The 17,525-nt window shown below is 36.5% G+C and overlaps 1 protein-coding gene across 1 annotated transcript in view; it reads right to left on the bottom strand.

Moving 5' to 3' along the window:
• Positions 1-17,525, bottom strand: part of GPC3 (glypican 3) — a 703,653-nt gene that overhangs the window by 266,579 nt on the left and 419,549 nt on the right. The window contains exon 5 of the mRNA XM_051968697.1: positions 15,045-15,170. Coding sequence (XP_051824657.1) covers positions 15,045-15,170 — 126 coding nt within the window. The remainder of the gene's footprint in view (positions 1-15,044; positions 15,171-17,525) is intronic.

The raw sequence follows: 17,525 nt of genomic DNA, 5'->3' as shown, positions 1-17,525 counted from the left end.
TCAATTAATTGGGGGATGGGAAGGGAGAGAATTTGAAATTTTAAATAAAATAAAGAATATAAATAAAAATAAAAATAAAGGAGTCCGACAAAATTCCTTCTCTGACACAATTATGGTTTTGATTTTCAAAGTATGGAAAGCAAAAAGAGAGAAAGAAAACTAGAGGCCCAATAAATACTGATGTGAAACTTTTAAATAAAATACTGGCAAGGAGATTATAGCAATATAGCAAAAAGATCATATACAATCACTAGGTTGGATTTATACCAGGGATGTAAGGCTAATTTATTGTTAAAACTATAAGCATAAATGATATCAATAATGAAAACAAAAGAATGTTTCAATAGACCCAGAAAAAAATTTTTTTTGAAATACAAAACAATATTAAAAACAATAGAAAGCATAGGAATAAATGGAGCTTTTCCTAAAAGGAAAAGTAGTACCTCTTTAAATTCAAGAACAAACATTATCTATAATAAAGATAAACTAGAAGCCTTTACAATAAGATCAGGGGTGAAATAAGGATGTCCATTGTCACCATTACTATTCAATGTTGAAAGAGTTGTAGCAAAAATAAAAAAGCTGAAGAAATAAGAATAGGTAATGAGGAAACAAAGGTATTATTCTTGCACATATGATTATATAGTTAGAGGGAATCAACTAAAAAAAAATAGTACAAATAACGAACAACTTTAGCAAAGTTGCAGAATATAAAATAACCCCAAAGAAATCATCAGCATCTCTATATATTACCAATGAAACCAAACAGGAAGAGATAGAAAGAGAAATTTCATTTAATATAACTGCAGAAAGTCTAAACTACTTTGGAGTCTACCTGCCAAGATACACATAATATTAACATAATTACAAAATACTTCATACAAATAGAGATGGATTTAAACAAATGGAGAAATGTTAATTGCTTATGGGTAGGCTAAGCCAATTTTTTAAAAATGACCTACTACTACCTAATTATACCTAATTGCTACTAATTACTTCCTAAATTACATTTACTTATTCAGTGCCCTACCTATTGAATTACCTAAGAATTATTTTATAGAGATAGGAAAATAATAATTCATCTAGAGGAACAAAAGATCAAGAATACCAAAGGAATCAATAAAAAAAATTAAAGAAGGTATTCCAGCAGTACCAGATTTCAAACTATCCTACAGCGATGATCATCAAATCAATCAAGTACTGGATTAAAAATAGTGGTTGTTCAATGGAGTAAATGAGGTACACGATATACAGGACTAAATGAGCACAGTGACCTCATGTTTGATAAATGTCAGCTATTGGGGTAACAACTCACTATCTGACTATTTCACAAAATTCCTGGGAAAATTGGAAAGCAATGTGGCAGAAACTAGGCAGAGACCAACACTTCACACTGTATACCAAGATGAGCTGAAAATGGATACATGATTTAGACTCAAAAAGTGATATAGGCAAATTAGGGGAGCATGGAAAAATTACCCGTCAGATAACTATGGCTAAAGAAAAAATTCACCAAACACAATATAAAGAAGAAATGGGAGGTAAAATTTGGAACTGAAAATAAGAAAATAAAAAGTTATACTGATTAATAACATTAAAAAAAGGAAACCTCACTTATCCATAAGCTGTGAATGACAGTTTAGGCAATATTCCACATCCAATGTCTTAGAACTCTACAAGCAACTCAAGCAGATATATTTTAATAACTGATAGCCTTGCTTCATTCTACCAGGATGTTAAAAATATATGTAATGTCTTTTCACATCACCTTCTTTACCAAATATATCCTTACCTATTCTGTCTCCAGAGTACTACTACTCCCTTATAGCTGCAAATAAAATGAGAAATGCAAAAAGGCATTTCAGCAAAATTCACCCATATATAATTTGTATCTGACCATTTATACAATATTCCATTCAAAATTCCTTCTCCTCTGGCTGGAACCAAAGGAAGTACATTTTTCCCAACTTTTCTGGCATTAACATCCTTGGAAGTCATAATTGTACAGCATTCTTTTTTTGGGTACTTTTCATTGACATTTTTTGTTATTTTTTTCTTTTTTTCTTGTTTTACTCTTTTTTTTCTCTTTTACTGAATTCTCACTGCATCAGTTCACATCAATCTACCCATGAGTCCTTCCATTCTTCCTATTCCTCATTTCTTTCACTGCAGGACTCATGAGCTTCATTCTAGCATCGTTAATTACTGAGATACTCTCCATTTGTTGTCGTTTCCCTCTACCCTTGACACCTGACCGCTGGATCTTATAGAGTCTACAGCTTCCTCCCTTACGGTTGAGGAGGGTGAGTAAATCAAGCAACCTTCAACCCTCCCAAGCCAATCAAGTTGCAGAATGCTGGTAATTTAATCCCCAGAGTCTACTTCTGCCCATAGGCTAGAATCTGGAACTTTCCCTAATCTACTTTGATGCCTCATCCCCTAATTCATGGCACCAGGCTACTAGACCAAAAGTAGAGATTCTCCAGTCTATGGTTCCCCCTCCCATGTGTAGAGACTTCATTTATTCCTATCAGAATCCCTAGCCCTGGGATACAATCTATGAAGACAGTATTTTACTTTAACAAGATTTCATGTATAACCAAAAAAATTACTCTAAATTCCGATCATTTCAATTCTGTGGTAAAAGGTTTGGGGGCTTAAAAGTTAGAGATGAATGCTGTCTGCTCTTTAAATATTTGAAGAAACTCTTTTAAGGCTTAATTTTATTCATCCCAGTCACAAAACATCTGTCTCCTTCAAATCAGAGTCTTAATATACAGTAGCTGATACCTCCTTGGAGACGAACCAAAATGTCCCAATAGCCTTGTTTGAAGGCTCAAGCTGGGAAAAAAGACTACTTAATCAATTAAAAATCTGCAGAAAACCCAAAGTCTAGGTTATAGCTTAAAATGAAGAATTTGAAACAAAAGTCTTAAGAATCCCACCATTAAGTAGCTCTGAGAACCTAGATATTTTCTCTGTCAAGGATTCAATTTCTGGACCTAATAAAGGAGGGAGCTAGACTAGGGCACAGAAGAACCTGGTTTCCAATCATGGTTTTGCCACTTTCTATCTTGGCAAATCATTTAACATTTTTAATCCTCAGTTTCTTCATTTGTGAAAATGAGGGATTGCATCAAATCAAAGGTCCTCTTCATTTCTAAATCTATAATTCTATTAACTTAGTATGAGTCTCATTATTGATGATGTTTATATCCATGCAGGAGCTCTGTCAATACAAACAAAATATCCCCAGAAGAAAAGTGAGATGCATTTACTTTGAACACATCCCCACTAGGTATAGCATCCAGTAGTAAGCCAACTCTGAATGAGTCGCTTGGTTTTGTTTCTTCCCACTTTTCATTCTAACATTTCAGTAGAATTTCTAACTCTTTAAAAATAAACAATAATCAAGCACTTAACTCAAGGATGTAGACAAAATAGAAATTGGAAATTCTTGGGTGACTGTCCTTTGGATTTTTGGCCTTACGGCATAACAGAGAGAGCAGAATTTCAGAAGGGATTTAGCCCCATCTATTTCTGAACAAATCCTTCTACTAGAACCCCAGAAAACTGGGCATCAACTTTCACTTGTAGACCTCCAGTGAGGGGAATGCAATCCCTGCTGAGGTAGTCCACTCTACTTTAAGGCAGTTCTAATCATCAGGGAGTTTTTTCACCAGATATTCAATGTCAATTTACTTTTTGGAAATTTCTACCTATTGCTTCTATAGTTCTTCTCTCTGGGACCAAGGAGAAAAAGATAAATCTCTTTCCAAATCCCTTTTTCCATATGACTGTCTCTCAGATACTCAAAGATAACTCTCCTGTCCCTATCCAGGTCCTCCCTTCTCCATGATAAATATCCCCAGTTTTTTCAATTGATTCTCACACCATAAAGACTTGAGGCCCTTCAGGCTTCTGGGTGACTTCATGAATATCCTTCCTAAAATATGGTACTCTAAGCTGAAAACAATTCTCTGGAAAATCTGATCACTGCAGAGGATAATGTGATCATCCTTACATGTCTAGGTGACTAGGAAATCCTTTGCCTCAATTGCTCCCGCACCTCCATTCCTGAATGGGTGCGGCCTCAGACCTTAGCTTGAAAAGACCAAGGTCTCCCTCTGCATCCAGGACCATGTCCAGTCTTCCTGATCTATATCTTACCACTGGATCCAGATGGCTCTGGAGGAGAAAGTGAGGCAGGAGACCTTGCCCAGCCCTTCCTTGCTTAAATCCAACTCATTTGCACATCACGGCATCACCTCCCTGATGTCAAGGTGCTCTTCCAGAATGAGGGACAAAGAACAACAATGATAGTACCCTAGCTTTTTAACTGTCTTGTCACACTGGATGCATATGAAATTTGTAGCTGACTGAAACCCCAGATCTTTTCACAAAAACTCTTGTTCACCCTATAGTTCCCCTATACTGTTCACTTTTTAAGCCAAAAACATGACACATTTATACCATTCAATTTTATTTCATAATTCTCTTTAGAGCTTTTTGGATACTGATATAGTAGCATGCTTTATCTTTGTTCCATCTGCCAATGTCATGAATTAGACATTTCTATCTTCCTCTCCAGGTAGATTTTTTTTGGGAGGAGGAAGGATAGGGAGGTAGAGCTGTATCTCCTAAGTGTGCATCAGTGGTTCCCCACTGACATGTAAAAAGCTCTTTTAAGGGAATTATACATAAGTAGTCTAGGGCCATTCTCTAGGATATAGAATGGTAAACTTACTTAAGGGGCAAGGTTATAATAGCTCCACAGCCATTTACAGAGCCCTGCTCCAGGTTCAAAAGGATGCCGCTGGCAAAAGAACCGTGGGGCACAAGGACACTTCCAGAAACAAGAGTACAACAAAAGGAAAGATCACCAGATGGGAGCTTACAATATGGAACTTTGAACTGACTTTCTACATAATGGATCCCTGGTTACCCACTTTAGCCCACCCCACCCCCTTTATCAGTTCAATCCTTCATTTTGCTTTGCTTTTCAGCTGGCCATGAGCTTTGTCTGTAGCAATTGAAAATGGAGTTCACATAACAAGACCAAATCATCCCCACTTGAGGGCCATTTGTGAACACAAGCTAGCACGGTAGAGATAATTACCTCTAATGCGTCTTCCTAATCATTTACTAGGACAGTTAATAGAGAGGCTTTTTTCTTAAACAAGGCCCTCCATAACAGTTCTTGGAACACCATTTCCTATAATTATCAGGCTTCCATTTAAAGCTAAGAGTAGACCCCGCCTTCTGCCTGAATTGCCCCGTGTTATACCTCATTCTCTTTGCTCTTCCTTCTCCTTATTTTTTCTGGTGCATTTTTAGGGCTCCACTGGCAGGGGTTAGGGGGGCTGGTAAGGAATATAGACTCCTCTAGGCCCTAACATGGTGAAATATTCTTACAATTTCCTTATCACAAGACATGCCATCCTTACATGCGACAAACATGAGCACATGTAATAACAGAGTACACAAAAAAATAAAGCAGTGCAACATATATTACATGCACAAATCAAATAATAAAACTCGTGTTATTTAACACATATGATGATAATACCATCCATACAAGCTGCTGCAAGGCAGGAACTGTTTCATTTTTATCTTTGTCCCCTCAATTCAGTGTGGCATGTAGAAGGTGTTTAATTAATATTTTTGATTGATTATTCTGGTTGTATAAAGTAACCTGACCTATGGATCCCATTTATAAATATAATATGTATTCAATTTTTAAATGATAATACAAAAGCATATGGTACATATGCATATTGCCCTGGATATGGAAATACTTTTAGGAGGCTAGATAGTGGATAGAGCACCTAACCTGGAATGAGGAAGGTTCCTTTTCCTGAGTTTAAATCTGGCCTCAGACACAATCTCTCTCTCTCTCTCTCTCTCTCTCTCTCTCTCTCTCTCTCTCTCTCTCTTTCTCTCTCTCTCTCTCTCCGTGTGTGTGCGTGTGTGTGTGTGTGTGTGTGTGTGTGTACCTGTGCAAGTCACTGTTTGATTCACTTTCCTCAGTTATTAAATGATCTGGAGATACAAATGGTAAATTCTAACAAGAAAACCCCCAAATGGGATCACAAAAAGTTAGACATGGTAAACAAGTCAACAACAATGGCAGCAAAAAAAAAATCATAGTTCCATACAAAGTGCATATTTCATTTAGTACATCAGTGGACATCATCTATCTGTTTAATGTGGGCAAACTACCCTCTCTTTCCTCCTACAGTGTTGTATAAGCTTAGTCACTAGTCGATCTTTCTGTCACTTTTTCAGTAGTAGTCTCTAAACTTTCCACCCTTGTTATCTTCTGACACAGTGATGTATAGTTCTAATCTTGAGCTTATGGAGAGCCCTAACTCAATATATCTTTAGGCCCACTGTCCCTTAGTACCATCTTGAACTTCTGAATAGTCAACTGCTGTCTTCAGTTCCCACTGAGTCAGGCTCTGTAAGGTTGCTTTTATCTGCTAGGGACCTCTGAATTATAGCATCAGACAGGAAAATAGCATAGGGAGCAAGTCTATTCATCCCTACCTTATGCTGAGAGCTTGTTTTTACTTTCTGAATTTATTACTACTTGTATTAGGTGATGGTCTGTAAAGGATGGGGTGAGTATTTTTAGTATTTTACACTTTTAATTTCTCCACCCCTTAATACATATAGGACTTATACATTTTCCCATATGGTGCCGGGAGAGAGTTATATTCTTTAATAGTCCCTCCAGATGATGCCATAAGTGTCTTAGCTCAAATTTTTGCAACAATTTATTTAATCTTGTATTTTTGCTTTTGATTATTTTTTGTTAGATTTGGCCAACCCTGAGAAAGAGTAATATTATTGTGTTACTATGTGATTTTTCAATTCAGTCAATTTTTCTTTTATGAATTTAAATGCTATGCCAATTGTAGTATATAAATTTAATATTTCTATTGATTGTTTGTGGTTCCTTTAAGCATAATGTAATTACCTCATTTTTCTCTGTTTATATTATGAGTTTTTATTTTTATTTTTCCTGAAAGTATGATTTCAACTCCCACTTTTTTGGATTTTCCTGATGCAAAGTAAACTTTTTATTGCTTCTGATTTTTATTCAATACATTTTTAAAGATATATTTCTTATAAGCAACAGATTGTGTACTTTTGTTTTCTCATCTAACCAATTACTTTCATTTTATTGTGTTTAGAGTTATGAGAGTTAAGTTTATTTTTTCCTCCACTTGTGTCTCTAAATAAAAATTAGAATTTCTTAAAGTTCCCTTTCCCTTTTTCAGTCAGTACCTTACAATGGTATCTAGTTTTTCACCTCTTTTCCCCACCTCCACCCATTTCCTTCTTCTTATGATGGATTTATGCCATCAGCTATTCATCTTGCTCTACTATTTCTAGGCTCTGAGAACTGACAGTCTTTAGAATCCCCGATTAGAACTCTGCTTGGTTTTCTTATCATTGTCATGATATTTCACCCTACTTACCTGAGCTCATGCTGGCTTTCTAGTGGTATCTGTCTTTAGGTGCTGTGGTTTCTGGCTGTCTCGTTGTACAGTGCTGAGCTGAATAAAGGCGCTTACTAATGTATCTCTGTGGATCTCTTCCTAACTTTTGATTTTGGTTCCTTTTTACAGCATTACTAGAGTATATCTGATGGAGATGGGTTCCTCTATATTCTTTTACCATGCCATCTTAATGAGAATATGCCCATTTCCCAATTTTTAAATATTTACTTAGTATTTGATTCCCCCCCATTACATGTAAAGACAATTTTTAACATTCATCTTTAAAACTTTGAGTTACAAGTTTTCTCCCTTCCTCCTTCCCCATTCCCTCTCATTGAGATAGCAAGCAATTCATATAGATCATACATGTGTACTCATGCAAGATATTTCCATGTTAGTCATATTACGAAAGAAAACAGAGCAAAAAGAAAAAGTCCTCAAGAAAAATAAAGAAAAATTTAAAAGCATGCTTCAATCTGTATTCAGACACTATCAGTTCTTTCTCTGAGGAAGGAAAGTATTTTTTTCATCCCAAGTCCTTGGATCATGATATTGCTAAGAATAACTAAGTCATTTGCAAGTGATCATCTTACAATATTGCTGGTACTTTGTACACAATACATTTCACGTAGTTATCAGCTCAGGTTTTTCTGAGAGCATGCTGCTCATCATTTCTTTGTCATCCTTGGTGTATGTATCACATCGTAGTATGGTCGGGTTGAAGGTGTTGAACAATTTACATATTTGTTCCTTAACTCATGTGAAACCATGTCTTCTAGAAGGAACTAATGATTCCTAATCTAATTGGAAACTAATTGGGAGGGCAAGAAACTGAATTTCCCCGATTATCTAGGTGAGGATGAATAATCCAGAGAAAGAGAAATCTCCAAGCTACACCTGGGTACTTCATATCAGGAGGTCGCATTATATACAGGGACTTCTTGTTGTTGAATCATATCCAACTCTTTTGGAGTTTTCTTGGCAAAGACACTGGAGTAGTTGGCCATTTCCTTCTCCAGCTCATTTGACAGATGAGGAAACTGAGGCAAATAAGATGAAGCCACCTGCTTCACATAGCTACAAAGTGTCCGAAGTCAGAGTTAAACTCAGAAAGATGAGTTTTCCTGACTCCAGGTTTAGTACTCTCTCCGTTGCAGCGCCACCTAGCGGTCCCAATACAGAGATGCATGTATTAAGATTTCCCTGTGTGTCAGCAAATAAATAGACTTAATAATTTAAATTTTCACTTAAAATGTGAGATTCTTATCGGAAGCTACCCCATTGGACAGGCATTCAGAGATAACTTAATGGCACAGTAAATGTCAATGTCCTCAATATGCCAAAATTAGTTAGTAATCATTGGCCTAAAAGAATATTAAGCAGAACATAAGAACCTTGCAGAATACTGTACTTCTCTGACAACAGGCGAGTCCTTTCCTGTTCTGTAAAATGGGCATAATAATATTTGGTCAGTAAATATTTATTAAGCACTTCCCAGGTTTGTGTTAAGTGTTGGGGATAGAAAGAGAGGCAAAAGACAGTCCCTGGCCTCAAGGAACTCATACTCTAAAGCGAGAAACAAATAGCAACAGATATGTACAAACAACTTATATATAGGATAAATAAAAAAGAATTTTAAAAGGGAAAATACTAGAATTTAAAGGAGTTGGATAAGGTTTCCCAGGAAAAGAAATGTGATTTTAGCTGGGATATAAACAATCCAGGGAAGTATGTAGGTAAAATTGAGGAAAGAGAACATTCCAGAGATGAGGACCAGTCAGAAAAATGCTGGGAACAGAGAGATGGTGTGTCTTGCTCGTGTGAAAGCCAGGATATTAGTTTCATTGTGATCAAACAGTACTGGGGAGTAAGGTTTTAAAAAATGGAAAAGTCCGGAGGAAATTAGGTTATGAAGGACTTTGAATGTCAAAAAGATCATTTTGTAATTGATCCTGGAAGTGATAGGGAGCCACTGGAATTTATTGAATAGAAAGATAGACCTGTGCTTTAGGGAAACCACTTTAGTGGCCAAATAGAGGATGGTCTGGAGTGGGAAGAGATATGAGGCAAGGCTGATTCACCAGAAGCCTATTGCAATAGTCCAACTTATATTGCCTACCCCTCAGGATTGTCATGAGAATTAAAGGAGATGATTCATATAAAACATTCTATAATAATAATGTAAATAGCCTAAATGCAAACTATTATCATCCTCAAATGATGGGTCTATCATATATTTTGACCTATTATTTTATCAGTAGCACTCCTGATGGAAAGAGACAAAACAGGAAGACTAGGGTTGAAACTCTGGTCCCTTTGCATACTATCCATGTGATCACAGACAAGTAATTTAGCCCTTCATTGACTTTTTCTTCATTTGTAAAGTAGGGATCATTATATTTCACCTACCTATCTTCTAGGACTGTTGTGATAAAAGCATTTTTTTCCTGAAGCAAGTGGGGTTAAGTGACTTGCCCAGGGTCACACAGTGTTAAAGTATCTGAGATCAAATTTGAACTCAGGTCCTTCTGACTTCAGGGCTGGTGCTCTATCTACTGTGCCACCTAGCTGCCCCCGATAAAAGCATTTTTAAATCCTTAAAGTATTATGGAAATTGATGTTATAAGAAACATTTTCTTCAATCCCTCCCTCACACTGTGTTATACACAAGTTTATAATATGCAGGATAAATATCCATGAAGCTAAAGATCACCATTTTTCCTCATGCAAACTTAAAAAACCCTTAATAACAAATAATTTTTTGTGAGAAACAGTAGCTGATTCCATAAAAGAAAGGCAGTTGCTTTCCAACACAAAAATGGCACCACTCAAACACTCTCATTGAGCCCAGAAGTAGGTTTGAGCTATATTGAGTTGTTATTTTCTAACTTGGTTACCCTTATGACCGGTGGTGTACATTAGTGAGCGACAGAAGAAAGGCAAGGAATTTTCTCTCTGCCCAGAGTTAAAATTCTATATCACAGTGTCACTTCTTTGCCTTAGTCTAATTTTCATTATGCTGTGACTGCCATAGTGACCTGGCCCAGATTGCTCAATCAACACAGCAGTTAGAGTGTCTTCTGTCGACACATCAGGACAAATAAAATCCCCCAGTTCCAGAAGGACAGAGATGGGAAGGGACTTTGCAGTCTACCCTGAGGTAGTTGTGGCACTGGGTGAGAAAGACAAGTCTTTTGAGTCATGAGACCTGAATTCTGGTCCCATTCTGCCATTTTGCACGCGGATCATCTTGGATAAGTCATTGTGCCTTCTAGGACTTTAACTTCGCTAGCAAATGGAGATCATGATTCCTGCTCTACCTTCCTAATGAGCTTGTTGTAGGGTTAAATGATTTAATATTCATTTAAAGTGCTTTGCCAATTATAAAGCACTGTACAAACACACGCTCTCTTATTTAAGAGAGAAAATCAATGGGAATGGGAAAGTGACTTGATCAAGGCCACAAGAAAAATGAAGATGAACCTGAGATTAGAATCCAGGTCTCCTCATTTCTAGTCCACTGCACTTTCCACTCCCTTCCACTGCTAGTCTTTACAGATTTTATTTTAAAAAAGTTTACCAAATGTTTCCAGTTCCTTTACCATTCTTGATTTCTGAATGAATCTTCTAATTCAGCTATTCATCATGCATGGAAAGTGATGGGTACAGCAATGCCTTGTAATTATTCCTTTTTACTGATTGTTTAGTCACTTTCCAGCTTCAAGCGAATTCTTCATGCAATAGTCATGGACCGTGAATATGAGCATAACACATATTGCCAAGCAATCAAAGCTTCAAAATTGTCAGTGAAATTACTTCTTAACTGACTACGCCTCCTCTTCCTCATGCCCTTACCAAAAAGGATGGGGAGTAGAATAATGAGGCAGTAGAAGGACTCAAAGATAAAAACAGAGAATTCAGGTGTTCACAGATTCCTACGGACTAAAATTATGGCTTTCTATGTGTCAATATATGTTAGAGGCACTCACAGAATTTTTACTATCCTCACTTCGACTATAAAAATGGAAAGAAAAATACAACCTCTCAAAGCACAGATGAAGTCACAGACTAAGAGAATGCCAGATCTAGGAATGACTTGAATACATAGAAAAGAGAATGTCTAATTTGTCCTGTACAGATTTACGATATGTAAAGTTAACTGGGTGCTTCCCTACAGCGAGGCAATCCTTTTGTCTCCATAAACCATTCACACTTCAACAGTGATTATTATACATATTTTAATCCCTCACCTTTCCAGTTAAAGATCTTGTCTCATTATGTCACAGAAAAAATTGAGGATGTTTTCTGAGATCTACCTCTTTTCCCCTTCTCCCCATTTATGTCATTCAGAGAGATTCTCCCCCTATCTCCTCCATCCTTGTTTCATGTGAATAAGTAGACTTATTCTTGGCAAGATAAATTCTATATGCACTCTTGATCCAATGGCATCTCATCTTCTCCAGAAGATTGCTCCCTCTGTTCCTACTCTCTCACTAATATTCAATCTTTCCTGTCTATTGACAGATTCTTGATGTCTACAAAAACCTTCATATGGCCACTATCCCCACAAACAAATAAAACAAAATCTCACTTGATCTAAGCTAGCTATTGTTTTATATTCATTTTCCCCCTTCTTGGCTCAGCTCCTCAAAAAAAGCCATCTACAACTAAAGCCTTTACTTTTTTCCCTCTCTTATCACTTCTAAATCCTTTGCAATCTGGCTTCTGACATCATTTAATAGCAACTGATCTCTTCAAAGTTATCCCTAATCTCTTAATTGTCAAATCTAATTATTTAAATCCTCATCCTTCCTCCCTCCCCCACCCCTTAAACTTGGACAAGGTCCATCACCTTCTTAACTTGGATATTCTCTTTAGGTTTCCTTAACATTGCTTTCTCCTGATTCTCCTCCAAATTGTCTGACCAGTTCTTCTCAGTCTCCTTTACTGGATCTTCATCCAGGTCATAACCACTAACAGTGTGGTTCCCAAGCTCTGGCCTGGGTTCTTTTTTCTCCTCTCTCCATAAGATCTTGCTTGGTTACCTCATCAGTTCCCATGGGTTCAATTTTCATCTCCATATAGATGCTTTTTACATCTTTATGTGAGCCCTAACCTCTCTCCTGAGCTCCATTCATATTGCCAACAACTTAAGGACATCTTGAACTAGATGTCCTATAGACAAGGGCTTTTTCAAATTTTCCCATTCACAACCACCTTTCATCCAAGAAATCTTGACATGACTCCATCTTGAATCTGAGCTGTATTTCTGGCAGCATTTGTGCACACACAGTGCAAAGTGCACTTTGTGTGTCCAGAACCGAGACTACAGAACACAAGGCTGAACTTTTGTGATGTAACACAGGCAAGTGCCACCAGAAACACCTCAGATTCACTACATGTCTAATTTTGAATTAATTTGTACTAATTGCATTCAGAAACCTTTTACTGTTGCCAAGTTTTTCAAGACCCTCACATTTGGTTATGTGACCCTCACATGGGTTGGGACCCATAGTTTTTTGGGGTTTTTTATTTATAATAACTTTTTATTGACAGAACCCATGCCAGAGTAATTTTTTTTACAGCATTATCCCTTGCACTCGCTTCTGTTCCGATTTTTCCCCTCCCTCCCTCCACCTCCTCCCCTAGATGGCAAGCAGTCCTATATATGTTAAATATGTTGCAGTATATCATAGATATAATATATGTTTGCAGAACCGAACAGTTCTCTTATTGCACAGGGAGAATTGGATTCAGAAGGTAAAAATAACCCGGGAAGAAAAATACAAATAGTTTACATTCATTTCCCAGTGTTCTTTCTTTGGGTGTAGCTGCTTCTGTCCATCATTTATCCATTGAAACGGAGTTAGGTCTCTTTGTCAAAGAAATCCACTTCCATCAGAATACATCCTCATACAGTATCATTGTTGAGGTATATAATGATCTCCTGGTTCTGCTCATTTCACTCAGCATCAGTTCCTGTCAGTCTCTCCAGGCCTCTCTGTATTCATCCTGCTGGTCATTCCTTACAGAACAATAATATTCCATAACATTCATATACCACAATTTACCCAAACATTCTCCAGTTGATGGGCATCCATTCAATTTCCAGCTTCTAGCCACTACAAACAGGGCTGCCACAAACATTTTGGCACAAACAGGTGGAACCCATAGTTTAAGAAGCTTTGCTATCAACATGTCAATCTCAATATTTCCAAAGTCAATATATTTTCCTCATTAACCCTCACAGATTGACCTCATTAACCTTAACAGATTTGTTAAAGCCATCACTATCCTTTCATTCACCCAAACTCATAACCTCAGTATCAACTTCAACTCACTCCACGTATCTAAACTGTTGACATCTTAATGTTTCTCCTTTTAGAACAACTCTTGTATATGTCCCCTTCTTTACATTCACACAGCCACCATTCTGATGTAAGCTATTTTTCACTGCTCAAAAGGTGCCTTCCCTCTAATATTAGCTTCCATTTACATCACACATACACGTATATGACATAGTCTGGATATAGATTGTATATCTGACAATTTAGATTTTTTGGCATGTTGTTTTCTAATGGAAGTGAGTTCCTTAAAGGCAAGGCCCACCTTTTTGTCTTTTTTTGCATCCCCAATATTCCTTACAGTGTTTGGTATAACATAAACGTGTGATAAATGCTTGTTGCCTTAATGATTAGTCTAAGCTAGAGGGGAATCTAAGACAAAGCTTCTATAGGTCATGACCCCACAAGAGGTTACACAACTGAATGTGAGGATCATAAAATTATGATTTATTACCAGTAAATGTTTGTTTGGTATGCCTATTTTTATATATGTATATATCCAGAGTCATATAAAAATGTCTTGGGCAAATAAGGGAAAAAGTTTAAAAAGCTTAAAAAGCTCTGCTCTAACAGATTATCTAGTTCCCATTTGCTTAGTTTACAGATGAAGCTAATTTAGACCTATTAAGGAAAAGGATTCGTTCTGACTTACACACTTGATAAATTATAAAATGCTGGACAAGAAAACCATGATAATGTCTCCTCTGACTAAGATATGAATTTCATACTTCATGCCCAATAAATAGGAGAAAGAAGAGATCTGGCGTTAAAAACCTGCCACAATCTGACTTCAGCAGATTGTTTAATTTCAAATCCCCCCTTCCAGCATGTACTTTGTTTCAACCATACTGGCATACTTGATGCTTTCCATGCACACACAACATTCACTCTTTATCTCTTTTTGCAGGCTAACCTGCCTGCCTGGAATGCTCTACCTTCTTACCTATTATGCTTCTTGGAATCCCCTACCTCCATTTTTTTGTCACAGTTGAGGTACCACCCAGTAGAATCAATTTCCCTAGGGACCAATACTGTTTTGCTGCTGTTGTTTTTTTCTTGTCTTTGTATCCCAAGTACCATGTATACAGTAGGTGCTTATTATGTGCACATTAAATGGATTTTAATGGCATCTAGAGAGCAAAATTCACACATTATTTGACTAATGCTCCATCTAGCACATTCAAAAACTCACCTTTCCACAATTTCTTGTCCATTCCAGCAAAACGTATCATTTTCAACCACTGGACTATGCCTGCAGATGTAGCCAGGTAAAGCACTATAAAAATCGCTTTGTGATCTCAATTTCGCAATCAGTTCCCTGAAAAGAAAAAAAACACCTAACATTAGATAAATGTTGATTCTAGGTAAAAATCTCATCTCTTGATTGATATCCCAAACAGCTAGGTAAACTGCTTAGAGGGTCCTAATAAGGATATTTCTGGCTTGGATTCATAGAATGTTAAAGCTGGAATCAAGATCTATCATGACCAATCCTCTCATTTTACAGATGAAAAAATTGAAGAATTTTTCCCATTAATGGGAAAAGACTTTCCTATGGTCAAACAGCTAAAAGGTAGCAGAATTAGGACCTGAACTTGTCTTTGGATTAAAAACCCAAGACTCTCTGTATTACCCCACAATTATTTAATCTTACTTATATCATATTTATATGTTAATATAATCATAAACTAGTAATAAATTATTAATGATGAACTGTAGTATTTAATATAATAAATTATACCATCAAATCCCTAATAAACTGTAAATTCTTCAATGATAGGGTCGGCGGCTTGTACACCTTTATATCCCTGGCTCAGCGTTCTGAGCAGAGAGTTTTTTATTAAATGTATGTCAAACTAAATATATGAAAGTGACTATGAATCAATACATCAAGGATTTCAGATTTTGTGGATGTGAGAATAAGAAGACTATAATTTTTAGTCATGAAGAGTTACTTGAAACTCAGAAAGGTTAAGTAACTTATTCATGATCGAACAAATAGGATGGGACACTTTGGATCGGGGCCTTCTTGACAACTTCATTCCCAAAGTACACAGAAACAAAGACCAAGATGGGAGCTGATCCCCAAATCTGGAGACAGTAATGGAGATACTCATATCTAGGGAATGTCTGTGTAACACAGATCTAGGGCAGGGGGGAAGAAAGAAAAATGGACCATTTTCAAATAATAACTCACTTTTTTCAGCTAGAAAATATTTATAAATTTCTCAAATTATGTTTATTTTATTTCAGTCAATACCTACCAAGCCTTCAAAGATGGGAACAAGAACCCGAGCCAGTAACAGAAAATCATAAGCAAAAACAAAAACTAAAATACCAAATTACCACATTAAACTGACGAGAAAGAAAACAACCCAAATAAGCAAAAGGATACTTATTAATGACTATACATACAACCATGTTCTTCTATTGTATGTTAATTTTAAAAGGTTTTGCACATGAAATTCAGCAAGGCATATCAGCATTATCCATTGTCTTTCCTGTGACTTTTGCTGCCATTTGGTATTGTCATTTAAGGAGATATAGTCAGTGCATGTTTTGGTCCTCTACATAACTTCCCATATCTTCCCATTCTTCTTTGTGTTCAATACAGTTATCATTGCTCATGTCACATTAATACTCCACAGCATTCATATATGACAATGTGATTCAAGAGAAAGAATAAGGCCAAAGGTATACAGAAATTTCTTGTCTACAAATCATAACTATTTTCTTCAAGAAGACTCAGGAAGCTCTGGATGGGGCGAGCACTGGATAATATCAAGTACATTCATATGCTGAATTGACTATTATCTTAACATAAAGGAAATGAATAGTTACTGATTTGAGAGTCCTTTCTAAATCAGCTATCCATGTACAGTTAGACTGTTATGTCAGAGCAAGGATCAAAATCAACCCTAAGTTGGAGGAGAATTAAATATTGAGGCATCCAAACATGTCAGTGAAACAAAAAAGGAAGAATCCATTAACATGGACAATGTTGATTTTCTAATGAAGCTTAACTGAAGTAAAGCAGTAGCCAAAATGAGGAAAGCAGAATAATTCCAAAACTAGCCAATCCACAAATAGTTGTTCTTATCAAGTGGGAAGATGTGGCAGCCAAGAGGAACAGCTATTTAGAATAGAACCTAATTTGAAAAATCTTCTAAAGGAGAGTAAAGGAAGATTATGGTCAACTATGGACCTCTTAAAACAGTGAGAAGGTAGGGAGTTTGGAGAGTTAGCAGAAAGCTTGAAAGAAGACCAAATTAAGCCAGATCGAGCCAAGAACATTTAAGGATGGAACTGAAAAGTGGACAACAGACAAAAAATCGAAAAAAAAAACTCTATTTCTATAGAAAACTGTTTTCTCCATGCACAAGAGTTGGATCTAATTAGAGTTGTACTCTAATATTACAGTTTCCAATTACTACATAAGGAAATAAAAAAATGGCATTAAAGAAAACTAATACAGAGAGAATAGCTATGACATATCAAATGTACAGAGATTAGAAGCAACAGAGCTTTGAGGGAATTGAAGGATAGGTTCCCAAAATTCTGAAGGAGAATAAAACACTTGAGAGTGATCATGGGCCTTATTTTAACCAAAAAAAGCGATCAAGAAAAAATCATCAGCTACTGGTCCTCCAACTAACCAATGCATGCATGTATT

Source organism: Antechinus flavipes, chromosome X (assembly GCF_016432865.1).
Source record: "Antechinus flavipes isolate AdamAnt ecotype Samford, QLD, Australia chromosome X, AdamAnt_v2, whole genome shotgun sequence".
NCBI lineage: Eukaryota > Metazoa > Chordata > Mammalia > Dasyuromorphia > Dasyuridae > Antechinus > Antechinus flavipes.
Note: the sequence above shows the minus strand (reverse complement) of the source record. Positions and strands in the feature narration are given on the sequence as shown.